Source organism: Phytophthora cinnamomi, assembly GCF_018691715.1.
Source record: "Phytophthora cinnamomi strain GKB4 chromosome Unknown Contig131, whole genome shotgun sequence".
Lineage (NCBI taxonomy): Eukaryota > Oomycota > Peronosporomycetes > Peronosporales > Peronosporaceae > Phytophthora > Phytophthora cinnamomi.
The window spans coordinates 268,684-290,274 of NW_027151064.1; the positions used below are offsets into that span (position 1 = coordinate 268,684).

Below are 21,591 nucleotides of genomic sequence, written 5' to 3' on the forward strand. Positions count from 1 at the left end.
GTGGCATCAGCAGCAATACATCCCGTTGTTGACAACAGTCAAGTGGATGACTGTGCCATCACAACCTTCGACGGTGCCAACATGTACGTGCTGGATGACGGCATTCGCTGGCTCGGCGGCACGCTGGATGCGATGTTCTGTCAATACGCTGCTGTTCCAGTTCAATCTGTGGTGCAAGTGACCTGCAGGCTGGGTTTCGTGCAGCTAGCCTCGCTGGTGGCACCAGGATTGCGCCTTGGGACGCGTTGAACGAAACCTGGTGCCACTTTCATCACTGGTTGTCATCGGACGAGAAGCTCAATGTCCTGGACAAGAGAACCATGAACTGTGGTCATACCAATCTATGATTATTATCGCGTGGTGTAATACTTCGTGTACGTGATACCTGGGGCTGCCGGAACATGTATCGCCCATTACACTTCTCCTTTCTGCGCTTTGCGGAGCACATTCAGCTGTGTTCCGCAGTTGAAAATGGATCTGACGGACCCGCCTCGCCTGAGGCAATTCTTGATTTTATCCACTCATTTGACGAAGACGACGAGGACGACGCATTTTACTTTGAATAGCAGTGAGGCTATTGAATCTTCCGACGCAAGACGATTATCTGCTCTGTACGATGCAGTTTCGATTTGGTCAAATGCTGTTGCCATTTCAAGGGTGACAAACTTCTCCGCCGTTCTTCTACGACGTAAGCTCCAGACGTTGCAAACACATGCAGAAGCGCTTCAAGAGTGGACGGAACAGTGCAAATGGAGAGTGGGAAGTCTATCTCCGAAGCAGCAGTCTGGTGTCGATTCTCCCGGTTGTGAAAGAACTATAGAGCTCCGGACACGAGAATTTAAGACGTTGGGCGAGTTCCAAAGCCTCCCCCCCCCCCCCCCCCGGTCGGAACAAATTAACAATAAGCTGAGAAAAGTCCTGGCCATTTCCAGCACAAATAGTGGCATGGCAGCCCGACTAACGCCTATTGGCTTTTGGTTGTGCACGGGCAGGAGCGAGTTCTGTTGACAGCAGAGCAGAAATAGGGAATGGAACACAGCTTAAACCCTCGCTCTACTGTAACATTAACCATACCACGAATAGGATGTAATGTGCAAGTAGATCACCACTCACAGGTAGTTTTTTTTTCGCTGAGGTCACATCAACAGCCTGCCACAGAAGAAAAAACGCCGTACCGCTGAGTCTCCTCGACCAGCATGTCCTGCAGGTGCTGCGTGTGCTCCCGAAGCTTCCAGTTTAGGTTCTTCAACACCACGCTTTGCGCGTACTCCACATCCTCCGGTCGAGCAGTTTGGATTCCCACCTGACGATCCAAGTACATCTGCTCGCACACGTGCACCACCGACGTGTTTGGGTTGGTCTCGGAGCGCGAGATAATCGTCCAAGTCTGGTCGCGGAACTGCAGCTCTTCATTGTTCAGCGTCATGAGGTCAGCCTTGATGATGACGATACGATCCGGCTCCGTGAACTTCTGTAGGAACTGGATGCCCTTAACTTGCTTCACGTAAGACTGACATTGCATCTTAAGAATCCAGTTTTTCTCCTGTGAATCTGGTTGAATTCCCTTCATCTAAAAGCCATAAGCATCAAAGTTTCGTTAGTACACGACTATTTAAGCATAATGTGTTCAATAAGCCCATGAACTTACGCAACGCGCCCACTTCTCCGGACAGGGTCGATGAACAGTCAAGTCCTTCCAGCAGATATCAGCGGCAACTTCCATCGGACACAGCATCGGAGTCGTCGAGAGCGCTTCGGCCGTTATTCCCAGAATCTCTTTGTACTTCATCTGCATGCTGCAGCTGATTGTGGTCGTTGGCTCCGCTTGGAAGATGGAATTCGAGTCCAGGTACAGGTTCGCCACCTTCTGCTCGAGGTGGTCCATGATCGACTTGCTGTTCTCAAACGCAGCGAACGAGTACCTCGATGTCGGTTCATTGCCGAACACAAAGTCAATCCCCTGCAACAGCGATCGTTTCTGTAGAATCCGCCGCAAGTTCTTGTCTACTTCGGCCTGGTGGGCCAAAATGGTTTTGAATCTGCGATTCGTCTGCTCTGATCGTCGTCGATGGTCATGCTCAGCGGCTGCTAGTTGCTGCCACTTCGATTGAATCTCAGCCGACTTCGGCCCGATTGTCGTTGTCCTGTTGGGCTTCGACTTCTTCACCTGGTCCAGAACCTGCTCCAGCTCTCGAACTTCTTCTCGCAGGTCCAAGAGCTCCGCCTTCTTCTTTTGCTGCATCCGAGTCGTGTATCCCGGTGGGTTCCCCTTCCGTTTCCGTTTCGGCCCAGCCGCAGCCTTATCAGCTATAGGATACACCATCCCCGAGTCCGAAGACACGCTTGAATTGGGGGAGCTAGCACTATCCGAGTCATCTCCAATAATCTCGTCAAAAGAATCAATAAAGGCGATGGCTTCCTCCACCGTCATGACATCATCTTTCGCGGTCTGGGCGAAGCTCATTGTTGCTCGGTTCGGCGCAAATTGTAGAGTGAGGCGGTAACTCTCTACAGAGGAAGAAGGGACGTTTACGTGGTCGCTGCTGTGGCTCAAAAGGGATAATACTACCATACGATTGGCCCTTTCCAGCTTGTTTGGGGGTTTTATGGTGGTAGAGGTTGATTATGGAGATCGACGATTATGAAGACAAACCACATGGGGCTAGAACGAAGATTGGCGGTACGGAGCGACCGATTTCTCGATTTCTCATGCGGCATCATTACTAGCACCAGCATTACGTTGGTAACTAATCCAACCGTCTAGGAGAGCTCGACATGTTCCATCAGCGTGTCTTGCAGTCTCTTAGTGCAGTCTTGCAGCTTCCAGCTCAAATTCTTGAGAACGACGTTTTGCGCGTAGGCAATGTCGTCGGGGCGAGCGCTGAATCCTTCTTGGCATTCCATGAATACCTCCTCGAAGATGCGAACCACAGACGCGTGCCGTGGGTCTTCCTCAGAGCGCGTGATGGTCGTCCACGTCTGGTCACGGAATTGAAACCCTTGTCCGGTCAAAGTGATGAGGTCGGTCCTAACCAGCAAGATGCGGTTGGGCTCTTCGAACTTCTGAAGGAACTGGATACCCGTCAGTTGTTTGACGTATGATTGGCACTGCAGCGTCAACACCCAGTTCTTCTCCTGTGAGTTCGGCAGGCGCCCTCGCATCTACACAGCATTAACATGTCAGTCAAATTGAGGCAATCGAGGCAAAGCAAAAAAAATCTTACCCGTCGAGTCCATTTTTGCGGATCCGGTAGCTGTCCACTTTGCTCTTGCCACGTTAGATCGGCGGCTGCCTCCATCGGACACCCGACGGGAGTTGTCGCTTTCATTTCGGCGACTTTGCCTCGCTTCTGATCAAACTTGAATCGCAAGCTGTAGCTGATCGCTGAAGACGACCACGACTCGAACACGGACCCCGACCTGAGGTAGAGCTCACCCACAAGCTGTTCGAGATGGCCCGCAATGGCTTTACTGTTCTCAAACGCTGTGAAGGAGTGCGTTGGCGTGGGCTCGTTGCCGAACACAAAGTTGATTCCCTGTACCAGTTCACACCCCAAATGGTTATTCAACACAAGGTTTTGCCCTCGGGAAAAATGGGCACCTACCTCCAGCAGCGTCTTCTTCTCAAATGTTCGACGAAGACTTCTGTTTACTTCGAGAAAATGCGCAAAAATGGCTCTGAGTTTGCGGTTCGTCTCCTCCGAATGCCGTCGCCGATTTCGCTCAATTTCCAGCAACTTGATCCACTTGGACCGGGCAGCAAGCGATTCTCCTGTGACCATAACTTGTTCGCTGATCGCGTTGGATGCCGTTGTTTCAAGAAGATTGAGCTGAGCTTCGAGTGCCTGAGCTTCGTCACGCAAATTCTGCAACTCCGCCCTTTTGCGGCGCTGGATGCGCGTCGTGTATCCAGGTGGGTTCGATGTTTTCTTTCGCCTTTGTGGGATTTTTGGCGCGGAGTCTGTTGTATCCGCGGATGACGAAGAAGTCGAATTGGTGGCTGACTGTGAAGTCTGAGCCGCTTCTCTCTTGTGGTTGATACTTTGATGCTCGCCATCACCGTGGTTAGTATCGAATGAGTCTATGAATGCGAGTGCCTCAGCGACTGTCACTGCGTCGTCGGTAGTTATCTCGAATAGGCTCATTTTGAGGAATGACGACGCTGAGCTTTGGTGCACAGATTACGGTGTCGAATGATTACGATGTCGAACAGGGCTCTCCCTCCGTTTTTGGTTTTTGTATCAGAGTCATGTGTACCAAATCATATGGACCTCTCTTCAAAAGGGACGTTGCCAGAGGTACCCCGCGTACTGTAGAGGACTTCTGAGCCCCGATTTTTAGAAGGCCATTTTAACGAGCCCCTCAATCACCCCTGCGTGCGATGTCGAACCCCACATTCGCTCGGAGCAAGTTGAAACCATGGTCAGCACATACTACTTAGCAAGTTGAGAAGACCAATAATCGGTAATCGACCATTCTTCTTCTTAATCGTGGGTAATTTAATTTTTTGTCATATAAGACACCAAACGGAGCTCTGAATGGGAGGATTCAGCATTTCGCTTTCATCAGCGGCAAGACTCCACAATACTACAACGCGAAAAGGCCTTCTCCGCAGGCTGTAACTCGAGAGTACTCAGGATGCCACTGTATTGAAGATGCTGTACGAAAAAAGCCCTTGATGCAACATTTCTGGCAGCAGCCACTGTGCTTCGAAAGCCTTCTCGAATGCATCCGACGCTACACACCCAGTATCAATCAACATCTGCAAGCTCTCGGGCGTTTAGCTGCAACTACAAAAGCGTTACCGATCAACTCAGGGTCGTTGTACCCGATGTTGATCAGGTATTTGACCGTCTCCATTTTACAAATCCGCGCGATTTCCACGGGCAAGTTCCCACCTTCAATAGCTCGGGCATACCGATCATAAAGCCGTTTCACAAGAACTCTCTTGCCCATTAGGACCGCCACGGCAACCGGTCAAGGTCCAGCAAGTGCACTTATTCAGGGCTGCACCTTCGACGTAAGGAAAACGCTGTCCATTTGTCCCGTAGCATTTGCCGCGGGAATCACGATGCGATGCGTTTGTGTACGCTATCAAAATAAAAGCCCAAGCGAGATGACATCTTACAAACTCTAGTACGGGAATTCAACAACCGGATTGCTTAGTAAGCGATCTCGTGGCCTATTTTCTTCGGAGTGTATAAGCGCCCCAGCGGAACATACCAGACCCTCTCAGTTATTCTTGACGCGGAAAATGCGCCTCAGCAATCCGATGAATTTTCGGTATCCCTTTTTCACGAACTCGGATGGATAAAGATATCCTACTCCACTCACTCGTGTACGTCGTACGCCACCTCTTCCACCCCCACCGCCTCCTTTCGCTCGCTCCTCCAACGTTGGGTCACCTCCAAGCAGCGTGCGCGTTGCATCCTCGGTAGTAAGCGTCATGTGCCGCAACCCTTTTGACTCAGTCGTGGAGATCTCGCTTGTGGCGCTTGTTAACCCGTCGGTGAGAGCAACCAGTGTGACCAGAATGGCCAGCACAAAGTGGAGCAGACCCATGTTTGTTCGAGCAGGATGTCTTGGTCTGACTTGAGGGGAGCAAATTGCTGAATGCCGTCCCGTAACCGACTGAGGTCAATCCAGGAGATGCCACGCAAGGACAACCGCTTTCATGGGGCTTCGCGTGGGTGGCTCAGTACAACTGTACGTTATTTACATTATTTTGTAACTAAGTTAGTAAGCTTATTCATGAAAATGTAATCGTCGGGTTTTTGATTACGGAACCGTAATACATCGTCGTTTTGATCACGGAAATGTACAGCCATGTTTTCAACCAGAGGGGGTGAAACGTGGATGGCCCGAGGAAAGAACGCACCACTGTCACCAACCAATAAGAACAGTCATCCTCAATAACAGTAGCTAGCAATCTTTTTGCGCCATATACCTCACCTCCTCGATTCGCAGCACGACCGAGAGAGCTACCTGGTACGTTTGACCGCAGTAAGGGTAGTTCACCTTGACCCATAGGATTGTAGCGGATTTGCAGACCGTGACACCCGTCCCACAAACCAAACATGTTTGGTCACGTTTCAATTCATCGATGCAATGCTTACTTCGTCAACGTGATACTCAGGCGCGAATTTTTTCAGTCTTACTCTCTGCGCTGCTGGGAATCATCGCCTTCACGTAGTTGTCACGTGCTGCGGCGAGCGCAGCATTGAAGGTGTCTAGTGGCCAGTCCGAACTTTTGTCCCCACGTAGCACCCGGAAAACTTAAGTTATTCCACGACGCACAGCAGCAGCGACGCTTTGTGTTTCACTGCTTTCGAAACATGTTTACCCAAAAACGGTAGTGCTTCAAGTTGTCCAACACTTTACAGCATTCGTACGACGACGATGCAAGCGTAAATGCCTCGAAGAGAGCCTCAGATGATATACGTGACTTGTCGTGCAAAGACCTCAAATTAACTTGATCGCATCGGTTCGCAGAACATCCAAAACCGCAGTTTGACTACTGATGGCTGCACTCACGAATACCTTGTCGATCAACTTTGAGTTGATGCACTCGAGTTTGTTCAGCAGTATCAGGTACGCGTTCCACTGCCGCCATCAACAGATCAGCATTAAGAAACCACGCCATATTCCGAGTCAGCTACTTTTTCCTATTGTATTGAACATATCGTATTATGGGCACTGTTCGACTAATACCACGCCTTATCGAACCTCAGCTTAAAACACAACTTGAGCTTGGAGACATAATAATACTCTATCGGCAACTTGCACAAGTATTTCACAGCGTGCTACCGCGGTTAGGGGGGGGGGGGGGAATGAGTGTCGCCACTCGCGAAACTATCGCCCCAACGTATGGAGTTTCGACGGGAGATGGAACCAGGTATTTTCCCCACCTTCGTAGTTGTCTCGCTCAACTTTTTTTCTTATGTTCGACTAATACACGGCAAGAAAAATAGATACATTACCACATACCGTTGAGAATCTTTTTTTTCAGTAGCCCAGTATCAATAAAACAATTGCCGTACTTTACTAATCACTGGTTCGATAAGATCTCTGAATACTGGGGCCGATTGGACAAAATAGTTTTTTGAAAGTTTCAAATTGCACCAAGACCTCCGTGATCCCGAACACGTCGCTCACTGTCGATTTAAAAATCTAGTTTCGTACAGCGATTCAGGCACGACTCAAGTGCGGCGCTAAAAACGGTTTCAGTACAGACGGCACCACCAACAACAACCCGCTTGACATTTTTGCGCATATGATCTTGCTACTTTACGAGCAGAGGTATCGGCATTAAGCTGTACAACTCATGAAAGCGCAGCACTATTTTGATTATGAAATATTTAGCTGGTCAATAAAGTTTTTATCAGTAATCTAGGCCCTCAGTTATCTCTCCGTTCGGGTTTCCTTGCACTTTCACCCATGTGGCTTGCTGCAGTATAAGGGGCAGAAGTTAACTTGACACACTTTTTTTCCTACATGTAAACGATCCATACATTTCCAGACTTTGTAGCAACGTGCTACTTCGTAGATTACCATTTCATTTTCAACATCACCTATTCTTCTCGTCGACTTAACAGATAGACTTGAGCAGCAGCTGCGACGCCCCCGCCGGAGCGCCTGCAGCAGCTTCAACCATCACCTCTTGCAGATACTGGGCGTGCGTACGCATCTTCATACTCCATGTTTCGAACGCCACATCACGCAAGTACGCGACATCTTCCGGGGTGGGTGAAAACCCTGGCTGCGTCTCCATATAAAGCTGTATGAAGGAGCGGACTTCGCATGTTTCAGCCGGATCTGCTTCTGATCGAGAGAAGATTGTCCACACCTTGCCACGGAGATGTAAGCCATCCGTCGCTGGCAGCATCCTATATGCTCGCGCCAACACTATCCGATCCGTTTCTTCAAACTTCTTCATGACCTGCAAACCGTTAATTGGAGTCGCGCCAGCTTTCCCCCTCAGAATCTGGTCGAAGCTCTTCTCCATCACATTCGGGGTGCTTGTTTGCATCTGCCAACGCAATTCACAGCAAACTGAAGTGAGTTTACAGTCTCCACGAGAACAAGAAATACTAGCGCAGTACGTACGTAGCGGTAGGACTTGTCGGGGTACGTGCGCATCGTCATCAGCTCTTTCCACAACGACGAGCAAGCGACTTCCATGGAGCACGACAGTGGCGCGTTCGAGATGATCTCCACCATTTGCCCAAGCTGCTTATCCACTCTGCGCCTCATCTCGCAGCTAATCGTCGAGATACTTGACTCCTTCTCAAACAACACCCTGGATCCGAGATACATCTCCGACGCCTTCTTCTCCAGCTCCGCCATGATCACGGCGCTGTTGTCCACTGCATCCAGAGAACTCTGCACGGTCGGCGACTTCTCAAACAAAAACTCCATTCCCTGCTTCAAAACAAACGCAGCAGCACATCAGACCCCCCTCTCTCCGCAATCTATGCCACTCTACACATCCACCCACCTCCAGCACGGATCTCTTCATCACGACGGCTCTCAACGCGTCGTCGACCTTGACCTGGTTGGCCAGCAGCGCCTTAAGCTTCCGATTCGTGTGCTCCGACCTCTGTCGCCTCTGGAGCTCGATCTGCGCCAGCTCTATCCACCGGCACTCCGCCTTCTCCTTGAGTTGCGACGCGTGTGCTGCCAACGCGCCGACGCCCACCGCCCTCGTCAGTTTCAACTGCGCAACCTTGGCTTCGAGCTGCAGCGCCTGCTCCCGCAGCTGCTGCATCTCCGCCTTCTTGCGGTGCAGCAACTTGGTCGAATAGCCCGCCGGGTTCTTGGACCTGCGCTTGCGTCTCGGCTTGGGCTTCTGCTGCCCGTCGACGGTCTCTCCTCTGACGGAATCCACGGAATCCGATACTTCGACCCCCGACGCGGAATTTGGATCGGGGCCAACGGGGGACGCGACGCTGTCACTGCCACTGGTGCTGCCCTCGTAGGCGTCAATGAACGCCAGCGCCTCGGCCACCGTGGCCAGATCGTCGGCTTCGGGCTCCAGGAACGGTGTGGTCATTGCTGCGGTTGAGGAATGACGCATGGGGGGAGAGCGAAGGAATACCAGGCATTTGATTGGTTGAAAAAGAAATGATTATGCAGGCGAAATGTTGACGCGGAAGCAAAAGTGGGTGTGTTGGGGGCAAAGGTGGGTGCGATAGAAGAACTCTTTCGGGAATGCGACGTGCATACCTAGTGCCTGGAATACTGTGTGTGCTTTGTTTTGGTCTCTGTGAAGGCGGATGCGTTGGCGAGTAACGAATATGGGTAGTCGCATTTAGCATCACGATGCGCTGTTTATTTAGTGATACTGTATTATATGTACGGCTGTCAAATTCATAGAAGAGCATGTCGCTCGGCGGCGAGTTTTAGAGCGGCGCTGACCTGCAGCTGGTTGTCCATGATCCTGCGCAGCGCGCGGTTCGTCTCTTCAGCTCTTTGGCGCTCCTTGTACTCTGCTACGGCCAGCTCTTGCCAATCGCACGCCGCGTTCTCTGTCACCAGGACCGGGCCAGTCTGCTGCTTGAGCTTTTCTGCGTACGCCTCAAGGTCTCGCACGTGCTCCCGAAGGAACTGTAACTCGGCCCTCTTGCGGCGCTGGAGCCCCGTTGAAGAGCTCCAGCCCGTCCTCTTCCGTTTCCGCTTCGGCTTAGCCGAAGTGGCTGTGTTGGTGGCGGGAGTAACTTGGTCAACCGTTGTAGGCGATCCGTGCGCCGGCGTCTTTCTCTCGATGGAGGATAAGGTTATAGGCTCGCAGCAGCTGGCAATACTGTCCGAGTACACGTCGGGACTCACGCAGCAGTCGATGAACTCGAACAGCTCCTCCAGCGTCGCCATTTGCACGTCTTCCCGCTGTAAAGTATCCATCTCGTCCTTCTAGAGAGCTTGCTTTTTCTTGAATGAAGGCTCCGCTCCCTAGTGACAGGTGCCTGACCGCCACCTCGGCAAAGCCGCCGACAGTGCTGGTACCGACGACGCGAGAAAGTCTAACCACCCACGCGAGTCACTGGCGATTCGCCAGTGGCGAAAGCGAAAGCACATCTATGTATTGGTCTCTTGTTCGCCGGTCTCACGTGCCAACTACGGATTCCTTCAAGGTGTAATAGGTACATGTACATGTACGGAACCACCTACGTTCGTGTACATTCGTGCCAGCACGGACGATGCATTTTATTGCGCGTAGAGCCGATTCGTTTCTTCCGCCCAGCTTACTGTACATCGTAAGCAAAGGGTGTTTTCAGGTTTCAAGCCGAAGCAACGTGTACGTGCACCATCCAATCACTCCAACGTGACCACGAGTTAAAATCATGAGGCGGACTTGCTTACGAGGACCAAGTCGATTACCACGTCCGTATAGACGACGAGAGGACACAGCAACGGAATACTTCAACCACCAAGCACGCGCCTTTTGATCAATTTACTCCTTCATCTCATGGCTCTGCATGACGCAGATTGCGTCTAATCAACTCCGTGACGCCCGCTCGCTCTGGGTACATGCAGCCTCTCGAGTCCTGACGTCGATAGATGTATTTGCATTACATTGTTAAATAACGCCCTGCACCTTGCGAAACGATCATCGAACAATGTCGCATGCCGTAAATTCAGATTTGACTAATACGATACACATTCACTGGTTTGGCTCACTTAGAAAGTATATTACGCAGGCGCCACGAAGGCTGCTTTCTCTTATACACTCCACGTATCCTCATCTCGTGCGGGCGTTACGTTCTTCGTGCAAATGGTACTCTCCTCGAAGACGTTCTTCAGCGCGTCATGTATCTGGAGCTGGTTGTTCATAATGGTCTTCAGCAAGCGGTTGATCTCCTCTGCCTGGACGCGTTTCAGCAGCTCAGCCATCGCCAGATCCTGCCACTGACATGAATCTTCGTCCTTCGACGCGTCCAAGTCCGTGGTCGGAGGCGACTTGAGTTGCTGGAGATACGTCTCGAGGTGGAGCACGTGCTGCCGCAGGAACTGCAACTCTGCTCGCTTGCGCCGCTGCAGACCCGTGGAGGAGCTCCAGCCTGTGCGTTTCCTTCGCCGCTTGGTAGATTTCTGCTGTGCGCAGGAGTCTTCTGAGCCGGGCAGGCAACAGTCTCCAGCATCCGATCCATCGACCGCCAACGGGGACTCGCCGCCATTGTTGCTGTCGTCGCAGTCGGCGCATTGCCCCGCGCACTCGATGAAGGCGAACAGCTCGTCCAGCGTCGCTAGCTGCTCATCCTCAAGCAAGAAGCTCATGTTGCAGTCACCGGTGCAATTCGAAAATAAAGGTTCCTGTAAGATCGCCATTGACTGATTGTCCCGGGCCACCCGAACCAGGAAGTGTTGCCCACACTCGAGTCTGTCATGGTGCACCGAAAGCTCGCGATCCGAAAATCGGCGGTACAACCAACACCGGGTTTGCGTCTACATCTCCACCCCCGACACGAACAGCCTGCCCGTATCCTCACTGGTCGAATGGCTTAGATTGCCAAGCAGCATCGCATTGACGAAGAGATGCACCGCCGGATATTTCTGCGAGCGAAATACCGATCTAAACGCAAAACAATTGGTACCCTGTCAATAACGTTATTTAGATCCTATCGACTTCGAAAGTAGAAGGTCCTTTATCTATGGTATATGTTAGCAACGTGTACTTTAGCATTACCGTATAATATATTATATTGAATACCCTCTATGAACTAGAAAGTACTATAATCGGCGGTACCTGAGGTATAAATGCGATCACTTGGGGCGTCTCACGCTCTGCGTGTAATAGCGCTACGCATAGTCCAGCTCGCGGGATTCCTCTGCCATCGCTTGTTGGCACCAGTCAGTCTCCTCAAGCTACGAATCGAGGCAAACACCGACTCCGGTTGCAATCACCGAAGGCTCTTGACAGGTCAGCAAATCACGGAACCTCGCACGCAAATGCACAGTGCCGCAACTTGCACATTGCTATATCCCTGGTGCGCTGCCTGGGTGTTAAACAGTGGGTGGTATTATACGTAATGCCTACGATTAGGAAGAAACATATCCTGGGCTTTTGGCCCACCAGCTTTAACGCGCAAGTAACGCAACCGATCGTGACCATGCCGTACACACCGAAGGAATACAGTACATGTACACGAGTGCGTGTTGTTGGAGGCGTCCAGCGATGCATGTCCCGCAAACGCTGAGCAAAAATCCATTCACCAAAATGTAGTCTCATTAATGTCGCTGGCGGCATCTCATACCGGACTACATGTTGCTGCACCACTGGTGGGCATGCGGATCTGCTCGGCTTCCAGCGCAAACTCTCCCTGCTGTCGATGAAGATATGATCGCAGCCGCTGGCTTAGTACCCCCATCACCAAGTCTTCGACTTCTTGAAGGCAGTCTTTCTTCCCGGTGAAGCCGGTTGTGTATTCGGCGTGGAGTTGCAGCATTGTTCGGACAACCGAGCTTGGTCGTGCTTCATCGTCGGAGCGAGTGATAATAGTCCAGCGATGCATGCGGAATTGGATTCCTCCTGTTGCGAGAACCAAACGATCGGCCTGGACCAGTACCACGCGGTTCGGTTCTTCGATCTTGCGCACGAAGGTAAACCCGCTGAGCTCTCTCGCACCCACATCGCTTTGCAATAGCCACACGAAGCTCTTTTCCACGGAGGCTGGCTTGCGCTGTCGGTGCTGGAAAACAAGCAGCGCGCAATGTTGAAATTGAAGTTAGTATCTACGGGTCAGGGCAACAACCTCAAATTGACTTACGAAGTGGTACGACTTGTCGTTGTATTGCCGAACAGCGAGAAGATCTCGCCAAAACATCGCGCTCGCCTCCTGCACCGAGCACGGCAATGTGGTCGTCATTGTGATCTCGACCACCCTGCCACGTGTAGGCTCTTGCTTTACGCACAGGACGGAGTCAGTCGAAGGAGTTTCTTTGTGACGAAATACTACTTCAGAATCGAGATACAGCCCTTCAGTCGTCTTCTCCAGCCCGTCGATCACATCCACAGCGCATCCTGCTTCAGTCGACGGAAGTTGAGCTAAAGGGGAAGGCTGTCTGCCAAAGACAGATTCAAAGTTCTGTACATGTATAAACGAAAGCAAGGTTAGGAAAAAAAAACTTGAGATAGAAATACATTACAGCAGAGTACGTACTCGAAGAGAGATCTGCGCCGGGAAATCATCACGTAGGGCTGTATTCATCTTCATTTGCTCTAGCAGGACCGCTCGTAGCTTCTGGTTTAGCTGTTCCGACTTGAGGCGCTCGTGGTATTCAGTTGAAGCAATCGTAGACCATGAAGTCGGCACTAAACTGTTTTCTCCATTTTCAAGTGGGACGCTCACCAAACATGGTAAAGTAGTTGGTCCAGCGTGATTCCGTTGAAGTCGCTCCAATTCCCTTTCTAATTGGTGGCTCTGAGCCCGCAACGCCAATATCTCGGCCTTTTTGCGACGCTGTAGTTGCGTAGATGCGCCCGGAGCTTTCTTCCTCTTCCTCTTCATGGGCTTTGGAGCCTCTAACTGCTTTTCTGGAAGAAAACTCGCCTCCTCCAGCACACCGTCAAGCGAGTCAAGCAGCACCGATTCCATGTCTTCGTTGCTGTAAGGAGAGCTGTCGTTTTCACTCTCACTCGTAGTGACGTCGCCGGTGCCGTTGCTGTTACCATCATCCCACGCGTCGATAAAAGTCACCAGCTCCTCTAGCGTCGATATGGTATCCGCTTCCCCGACCAAGAAGCTCATGAGAAGCGATTACTGTAACTAGGTCCGATCACGCAAGACGAAAAATGAGCGATGCGGTCCACCCACCCGAGTTAGTGATTACGATAGCAGACGAACACCGGGTGTTTATGCAGGCCCAATACTCACGTGAACATCGATAAGCTGCGTCGATAAGATGCAGCCGCGACAACTGGAGCTCGCGCCAGGATGGGTGAGGTCCTACAGCAGTGCGTTTCCACTGTGCAAAAAGCAGATACCCTGAGCCTGAAAACGACGCTTTTCATTGCCACCGCCACTGTTCCACGTTAGTCGATCTACGCGCTTTGCATCATCGCCGGCTCTGCTCGTGGTCCAAGACGCTCTGATCTAGCGCTAGTGCTTTGGAAAGGTGTTGCTATGGTATCGTTGCGGATAGCTTGCTGGGTTTTATGTGAAACTCCGGTTCAAGTTCATACTTGCAGATTTACGGTACTCAACACGCAGCTATTCATACACAATCGCTTTGCTCCATTCAGCGCACGCTCACACAGAGATCCCTTGTATCATCACCGCAGATCGAGTCTCGTTCAGCATCACGTTCTGTTGCGACTGCAAGTAGTGGCGGTACAGCTTGCTCAATTCCTGAAACGCTGATTCTCGAGCAAAGGAAGCTTCTTCGACTGGATGACTCGCTTCCGAGTCGAAAAATAACTGCTGAAAAGAGCGTAGTACTGATGTGTCCTTGGGGGCATCCGCCGACGGCGTGATGAACATCCACGACTGATTGCGGAACTGCAACTGGTACTTCGGCAGCCGCAAAGTGTCTACCCAAATAATGACGACTCGATCAGCTTCTTCGTACCTGCGTACGAAGTTCTGTTTCCTGAATTCGAGCGTGCCAATTTGACTCTCCAGAATTAGCGCGTAGCTTCGCTCGAGAATATTTGGTCGATCTCCCAACGACTGACAAACAGAGGTCCCCACTGTAAGTAAAAAATACTGCGTATCGAATACAAAAAATCACGGCACGTACCTTGGAGAGACTGAACCATTTCCACAGCGTATCGCTCGCCTCCTTCAACGGGCACATCATCGGCGTGGTCGACATAATCTCCACCGTCTTACCCAGCGACTGGCTGTGCTTCACCATCGCTTGCACACTGATCGACTGCAGCGCCTCCGGCCGATAGACCGCGTCTGCCTCCAAGTACAAGCTCTCCACGCTCCTCTCCAGCAACGCCAAGCTGCACGCCGATTCATCGACCAGCGGTCGACACGGCTCCGGCTGCAAGAAGTCCATGCCCTCCATCGCTGCTGTCCCCTGCAGTAACTTTCGCAACGTCTCGCTGACCTTGAGTTGGTTGGCCATGATCTTCCTCAGCTTGGTATTGGTCTTCTCCGCTTGGAGACGCCCTCGCCACTGCAGCGCCGCCTGCTCCGCGTAAGTTAATGCCCCCGACGCTGCCTTTTGTTGCAGCAACGTAGTATCTTCAACATCCAGAGCTTGTGTTGCGCCATGCTTAAGTTCCTCCAACCGAGTCTCAAGTTGCGCGACTTGGACTCTTAGAGCAACAATCTCCGCCTTCTTGCGGCGCTGTAGCACGGTCGAGGAGCTGTTCGGGTATTTCCGACGCGGTTTCTTGGGCCCAGCAGCATAGGGCTCGCCTTGTTGCTGCTGCTGCTGCTTCTGCTGCTGCTTCTGCTGCGGCGTGAGGCACCTCGGCGCGGTAGAAACGCCCATTGGGGAGCTCCATTCGTCCACGAAGGCCAGCGTGGCCTCTAGCGTAGCGGCTTCGTCGGCGTCAGTGACCAGAATGCTCATTATTAGCTGTCGAGTAGGGGAATACCAGTCACTTTTGCACTGGCGTTGACTTATGTGGACTACATAATCATATTGACTGCGTAATCACAGACCAACATTCACACGACAAGGTTTTCAACCAATGGATGGAGCGATATGGTGTGATTGGACAAAACAAAAAGGCAAGTTCTAGTTGAAGTTGGGGCTCTGGGGGCTCTGCTGCAGCACTTGGGTGAGCGTTTGGCCCACGAGCGTTTGGTTGTCGAGAATCGTCTTGAGCACGCGGTTGGCCTCCTCGGATTTTTTCCGCTCGATGAACTGGTCCAGCGCCACCTCGCGCCAATCCACGCCTCGGTCGTTCGCGACAACGGCCACTTGCGGCTGCGAGGCTCTGGTTTTCAGCTGCTCGAGGTACGTCTCCAGTTCCTGGACGTGCGCGCGAAGGAACGCGAGCTCCGCCCTTTTGCGCCTTTGCAGTCCCGTAGACGAGCTCCAGCCGGTGCGGATACGCTTGCGCTTCGGGGGCGGCTTGGTCTCACTGGCGGAGGTCGCTCGTCTGACGGACTCGGTGCTCTCGACTAAGGCCAACTTGAGGTCTGCGTCGGCGATACCGCACTCGTTGAAGGCCCTTTCGTCCATCTTGAATGTATCGACAAACGCGAGGATTTCCTCAACGATAGCCATGTCGTCGTCTTGCAGTTGCAGAGTCATGTTCGTACTCGCGTATTTGTGTGTGTCGCTCTGGCGGTGAGAATTCGCAAGTGACGAACTACCCGAATTCCGTTGGACGACGACGGCGATGGCGATGCCAAGTACTATTTCATGGGGAGACCTCATTGGCGCCTGCGCACGAATCTATTGGTGCTGGCTCGTTGGACCTTTCCTCTTTGATGGTCATCTGCAACGTGTGCGCCCGCTTAACGCCAGCTACGCGCCCACCAAGCTCTCGTAAACCGTCGTTTGGCGCAGTTGCTGCAATTCGCTAGTAGAAAGGGCACCCCCCTGTGTTCCCGCTGCGTTTTGAGGGCATTTTGCGCTGGTGACGGTGACGAGATAGCTATAGATTCATAGCCTTACACACGTGTCCTGGTACAAGTGTCGGCGATACTAGTGGTGGACTCAGCAAAGGAATACATCCTACTATCTGGGCTTAGATCGCTTTTGCGTAAATCTACGGTAAAGCCCTTGACGAACGGCGAGAAGGTGTATCTATTATTGCGGTCCTGGTCTGTGTGATCGCCAACGCAGCGGGGCGTAGTCATCATTGCTGATGCTCCATCAGGCGATGCTTGACAGGCATAGCGAGTTTTGCTAGTTAAACACGTGCAAAACACTAGTCATCCTCGAGATACACTAACGCGTTGCGGATATTGTTGGTTCCGTGTTTGCGCGTCATCGATGATTACGTGTTGCAAGAAAAGGGAAACGCAGCAGCTCTCTCTTTGTTTTGTCACAACCATGGCTTACTACAGCTCACCAACAGCAGCCGTATTTCTTCCGCCCAGCTTACTGTACATCGTAAGCAAAGGGTGTTTTAAGGTTTCAAGTCGAAGCAACGTGTACGTGCACCATCCAATCACTCCGACGTGACCACAGGTTAAAATCATGAGGCGTAATTGTTTACGAGGACCAAGTCGATTACCACGCCCGTATAGACAACGAGAGGACACAGCAACGGAATACTTCAACCACCAAGCACGCGCCTTTTGATCAATTTACTACTTCATCTCATTGCTCTGCATGACGCAGATTGCGTCTAATCAACTCCGTGACACCCGTGTAGTGTCTGCAGGGAAATCGAAAACACGCTGGGGGAGTCGGCGAAGACCCCGGAAGTTTAGCCGTAGTGTATTGCCAAAGGTAAATAGCAAAGTGAATAGGACACGAGGTATTCCTAGTGCTGCGGCTCCTGCTAACCAATGAAGCCGTAGCTACTGTAATCTAGGTTGTCGTTAGCTAGTCATCAAGTTTGTCGTTATGGCGCACTGGATTTCTGGCTGGTCATCAGCTTTACGTTATGCTCCGCTTGCTTTTCGTTATGCACACGATTTGTTGTCGCAGTCATCACGTTTGCCGTAATTGACTGCGACCAGTTGGTGCTGAAGCTGCTAGCTTGGGCAGGCTGGAGATTTCCTCCACTACAGCCCGCTCGCTCTGGGTGTACACGGTACATGCAGCCTCTCGAGTCCTGACGTCGATACATGTATTTGCATTACATTGTTAAATAACGCCCTGCACCTTGCGAAACGATCATCGAACAATGTCTCATGCCGTAAATTCAGATTTGACTAATACGGTACATATCCACTGTTTTGCTCACTCAGAAAGTATATTCATGAATTTACGCAGGCGTCACGGAGGCTTCTTTCTCTCATACACTCCACGTATCCTCATCTGGTGCGGGCGTTGCGTTCTTCGTGCAAATGGTACTCTCCTCGAAGACGTTCTTCAGCGCGTCATGTATCTGGAGCTGGTTGTTCATAATGGTCTTCAGTAAGCGGTTGATCTCCTCTGCCTGGACGCGTTTCAGCAGCTCAGCCATCGCCAAATCCTGCCACAGACATGAATCTTCGTCCTTCGACGCGTCCAAGTCCGTGGTCGGAGGCGACTTGAGTTGCTGGAGATACGTCTCGAGGTGGAGCACGTGCTGCCGCAGGAACTGCAACTCTGCTCGCTTGCGTCGCTGCAGACCCGTGGAGGAGCTCCAGCCTGTGCGTTTCCTTCGCCGCTTGGTAGATTTCTGCTGTGCGCAGGAGTCTTCTGAGCCGGGCAGGCAACAGTCTCCAGCATCCGATCCATCGACCGCCAACGGGGACTCGCCGCCATTGTTGCTGTCGTCGCAGTCGGCGCATTGCCCCGCGCACTCGATGAAGGCGAACAGCTCGTCCAGCGTCGCTAGCTGCTCCTCCTTAAGCAAGAAGCTCATGTTGCAGTCACCGGGGCAATTCGAAAATAAAGGTTCCTGTAAGATCGCCATTGACTGACTGTCGCGGGCCACCCGAACCAGGAAGTGTTGCCCACACTCGAGTCTGTCATGGTGCACCGTAAGCTCGCGATCCGAAAATCGGCGGTACAACCAACACCGGGTTTGCGTCTACATCTCCACCCCCGACACGAACAGCCTGCCCGTATCCTCACTGGTCGAATGGCTTAGATTGCCAAGCAGCATCGCATTGACGAAGAGATGCACCGCCGGATATTTCTGCGAGCGAAATACCGATCTGAACGCAAAACAATTGGTACCCTGTCAATAACGTTATTTAGATCCTATCGACTTCGAAAGTAGTAGGTCCTTTTTCTATGGTATATGTTAGCAACATGTACTTTAGCATTACCGTATATATTGAATACCCTCTATGAACTAGAAAGTACTATAATCGGCGGTGCCTGAGGTATAAATGCGATCACTTGGGGCGTCTCACGCTCTGCGTGTAATAGCGCTACGCATAGTCCAGGTCGCGGGATTCCTCTGCCATCGCTTGTTGGCACCAGTCAGTCTCCTCAAGCTACGAATCGAGGCAAACACCGACTCCGGTTGCAATCACCGAAGGCTCTCGACAGGTCAGCAAATCACGGAACAGTAAACTACCTCTGTCTTGCCAGCTACCACCTGTACCTTGCCCGAATCTCGCGCCTGCAGTCGTGAGGGCTTCGATGGCTAACGACGACAGCTCGACTACTTATGCAATGTACAATATCTACTGACAGGCAGAGCTTCGCTATCACCGAAATTGTCACAGGTACTGCTTGCACGTGCTCTCGACCCTTTGCTTCTCCTTTAGGCCCAGAGAGGCTATAGCTGGTTGGAGCTGTCACTATGTAGACCGTGCCCACATGCGTGCACAGCCTTCGTGTTCTCCCTTCCGACGGTCTTCTACCGTGGGGCCTGTCGACGAACGTCACCAGTGGTACGGCGACTACGGCTTGCTTCGGCTTCAGCTGCTTCCGCACGACTTCGCTCGACAGTGGTTTCTTCACTAGCGCTCCTCTAGTTGACTCAAGTGGATGCTCGCTCAGGAACTCAAGTATATTTCTTCGTTAGCTTGCTGCTGCCTGTACCGGCAGATACAATGCTCTGGTTGGCGCTTGCTTCGCAGCGCACGCACTTCCGCGTCTTCGGCTTGCCACCGACTCCGCAGATCTTAGACTGAGCCGTCTTCTGGGTTCGCTATCTTTGGTCCTGGCTGAGCGTGTCTTTTGGGGCGGGCGATCTTTGGCAGCGACGTTTGCCAACACGCCTCAGCCACACAATTCTCAACCATACAGACGATGTCATGGCGGTCTGCGCTCGCTGTCACCTTGCTCACCCCTTCTGGTATCTTCGCGCTCGCTGGTGCTGCAATCTTTCCACGCCGTCGCCTGCCGTCCTTGATCCGTTACGCCACTATGCTGCTGTATCCTGCTGTCATCGTCGTCAAACACCACATTAAACACCACATCAAACAACACCTGCTCTCCGCTGTCCATTGTAGACGGCCTCCTTCACGGATCAGCGTGACCCTGAAAACCACTCTGCTTACTCTCTCCCCCTAGCCCTATCATCGTCCCCGATGATGTTTCATTTCGGTGGTCGGACGTTATTCACCCCCTCTGTGCTGTTGGCTTATTCTGGAAGCGTCAGCTCATGTTGGTTCGCCTCGTCCTTGTGGCACATACGACCTTCCCACCAAAGTTGCTCGTATTCCTGCTGGTTAATCCAGACACACTCAGGGTTTTCGCTGCTTGATCGACTACCAAGCCTTTCAACTTCAAACTCCAATACGTAACGTCCGGAACGTGTACGGTAACGACGGCGTCGACACTCGCAGACTCGTTCATCCGGTCGGATCCGAATTCGACTGGGGGCTGAAGCTGCCAAACTATCCACACCTCGCCGCCCTCGACCAGCGAAAACGTAGATATGCTCGTCTTCAGCTTGCATAAAGGTTCCTTGTTCGCCTGTTCTTGTTGGTTGTTGGGTGGATACTGGACCCTGTGTCGAGGGTGCAGCACTGCTTCGCTTGTCATTTGCGTCTTCGCCTGATATTGGTGCTGGGGTTCTACCTCGAGCGCTCTTCCACTAGTTCGGGGCCCTTCGGAATCGACTGGTTCACCGATACTGTGATTGTGTATATCTACCCGAGGGTACGGTGTTTGCCGCAACTGCGATCTCGTGCGTTTGGCCGCCGGCGTGACGACAACTGGTTCTGAGCCATGGGCATCTACTGTTACTGGGGCACGGGAGGGCGGCTCTGTGATTACTGTTAGTTGGATGTCAGTTGGCACTTGTCTTTGTGTCTCGTCTTGCTGGTCACCTGCCAAATCCGCGCCAAGTCCTTCATGTTCTGGCTCCACTGGTTCTTCCTCCCGCCCGGGGTCAAGTTCAATAACGTCACCGGCTGCGTCGGCTTCTTCATGCAGGTCGAGCGCGATGTCCTTGGCCATCTTGTCCAGCAAATTGGTGGGATAGAAATACGGTAATAAGAACGAGCAATGCGTGACTAGCTCGGCTCTTGACTTTAGCTTCGTTAATTTGTGGTTGTCAAAACCAGCCGGTTCTATCACTTGCGTTGGACCTCGCCACTTGTGGCGGAACTTAGTGATACCAGGGCCTTTGGACGGCCTATAAATCCAAACTAACTGTCCTGGAGCATACGAAGCCTTCTGTTTGACACGCCTCTGATTGTAGTAGATGGCTTGTCTCGCCTGCTCCTTCTCCAGGGCCTCTTTAGCCAATGCTTGTGCTCGCTCGAGATCATCAATTAGCAACTCAGGTTATGATTCAATTGTCTGTGTTGGGTGAACTAGACGACTCTTGCGCAGCAATTCACTAGGTGTTCGCAACTTCCTCCGAATCATAAGCTCGTTTGGAAGCTGATCATATCCTTCCATGTCCGATGGAAGCGCTCAACCAGTCCTAATAAATTTGGGCGGTATGGAACCGGGGTTGTTTGCTTTGCTTGCATCAATTGAAGGAGCTCGTCCATCGCCTTGCTATTAAACTCAGCTGCTCCATCCATCATTATTTCACACATGGGTCCGAAAACTAGCACAATTCTCTCCATTAAGAACTGAGCGACATCTTTCCGTATGTTGCGGCACTGCAAC

General features: G+C 51.9%; 9 protein-coding genes across 9 annotated transcripts; all 9 read right to left on the bottom strand.

The window, feature by feature from the left end:
* Positions 1–1,141: 1,141 nt before the first annotated feature.
* IUM83_17629 (uncharacterized protein) lies at positions 1,142–2,464 on the bottom strand (the record flags this gene model as incomplete). Its single annotated transcript, XM_067942591.1, has 2 exons — positions 1,142–1,570; positions 1,649–2,464. The coding sequence occupies 2 exons, from the start codon at positions 2,462–2,464 to the stop codon at positions 1,142–1,144; spliced, it is 1,245 nt and encodes a 414-aa protein (XP_067779922.1).
* A 296-nt stretch (positions 2,465–2,760) lies between these two features.
* Positions 2,761–3,782, bottom strand: IUM83_17630 (uncharacterized protein; the record flags this gene model as incomplete). The annotated part of the gene is made up of 3 exons (XM_067942592.1): positions 2,761–3,162; positions 3,225–3,536; positions 3,606–3,782. The coding sequence occupies 3 exons, from the start codon at positions 3,780–3,782 to the stop codon at positions 2,761–2,763; spliced, it is 891 nt and encodes a 296-aa protein (XP_067779912.1).
* Positions 3,783–7,588: 3,806 nt separating this feature from the next.
* IUM83_17631 (uncharacterized protein) lies at positions 7,589–9,052 on the bottom strand (the record flags this gene model as incomplete). The annotated part of the gene is made up of 3 exons (XM_067942593.1): positions 7,589–8,029; positions 8,107–8,421; positions 8,498–9,052. The coding sequence occupies 3 exons, from the start codon at positions 9,050–9,052 to the stop codon at positions 7,589–7,591; spliced, it is 1,311 nt and encodes a 436-aa protein (XP_067779973.1).
* Positions 9,053–9,369: 317 nt separating this feature from the next.
* On the bottom strand, positions 9,370–9,900 carry IUM83_17632 (uncharacterized protein; the record flags this gene model as incomplete). The annotated part of the gene is made up of 1 exon (XM_067942594.1): positions 9,370–9,900. One exon carries the CDS (start codon positions 9,898–9,900, stop codon positions 9,370–9,372), a length of 531 nt encoding a protein of 176 aa, XP_067779975.1.
* Positions 9,901–10,719: 819 nt separating this feature from the next.
* Positions 10,720–11,274, bottom strand: IUM83_17633 (uncharacterized protein; the record flags this gene model as incomplete). The annotated part of the gene is made up of 1 exon (XM_067942595.1): positions 10,720–11,274. One exon carries the CDS (start codon positions 11,272–11,274, stop codon positions 10,720–10,722), a length of 555 nt encoding a protein of 184 aa, XP_067779974.1.
* A 971-nt stretch (positions 11,275–12,245) lies between these two features.
* On the bottom strand, positions 12,246–13,745 carry IUM83_17634 (uncharacterized protein; the record flags this gene model as incomplete). The annotated part of the gene is made up of 3 exons (XM_067942596.1): positions 12,246–12,686; positions 12,765–13,082; positions 13,158–13,745. The coding sequence occupies 3 exons, from the start codon at positions 13,743–13,745 to the stop codon at positions 12,246–12,248; spliced, it is 1,347 nt and encodes a 448-aa protein (XP_067779970.1).
* Positions 13,746–14,246: 501 nt separating this feature from the next.
* Positions 14,247–15,525, bottom strand: IUM83_17635 (uncharacterized protein; the record flags this gene model as incomplete). The annotated part of the gene is made up of 2 exons (XM_067942597.1): positions 14,247–14,666; positions 14,737–15,525. The coding sequence occupies 2 exons, from the start codon at positions 15,523–15,525 to the stop codon at positions 14,247–14,249; spliced, it is 1,209 nt and encodes a 402-aa protein (XP_067779969.1).
* A 168-nt stretch (positions 15,526–15,693) lies between these two features.
* Positions 15,694–16,215, bottom strand: IUM83_17636 (uncharacterized protein; the record flags this gene model as incomplete). Its single annotated transcript, XM_067942598.1, has 1 exon — positions 15,694–16,215. The coding sequence occupies one exon, from the start codon at positions 16,213–16,215 to the stop codon at positions 15,694–15,696; it is 522 nt and encodes a 173-aa protein (XP_067779972.1).
* A 1,660-nt stretch (positions 16,216–17,875) lies between these two features.
* IUM83_17637 (uncharacterized protein) lies at positions 17,876–18,430 on the bottom strand (the record flags this gene model as incomplete). The annotated part of the gene is made up of 1 exon (XM_067942599.1): positions 17,876–18,430. The coding sequence occupies one exon, from the start codon at positions 18,428–18,430 to the stop codon at positions 17,876–17,878; it is 555 nt and encodes a 184-aa protein (XP_067779971.1).
* Positions 18,431–21,591: the final 3,161 nt, after the last annotated feature.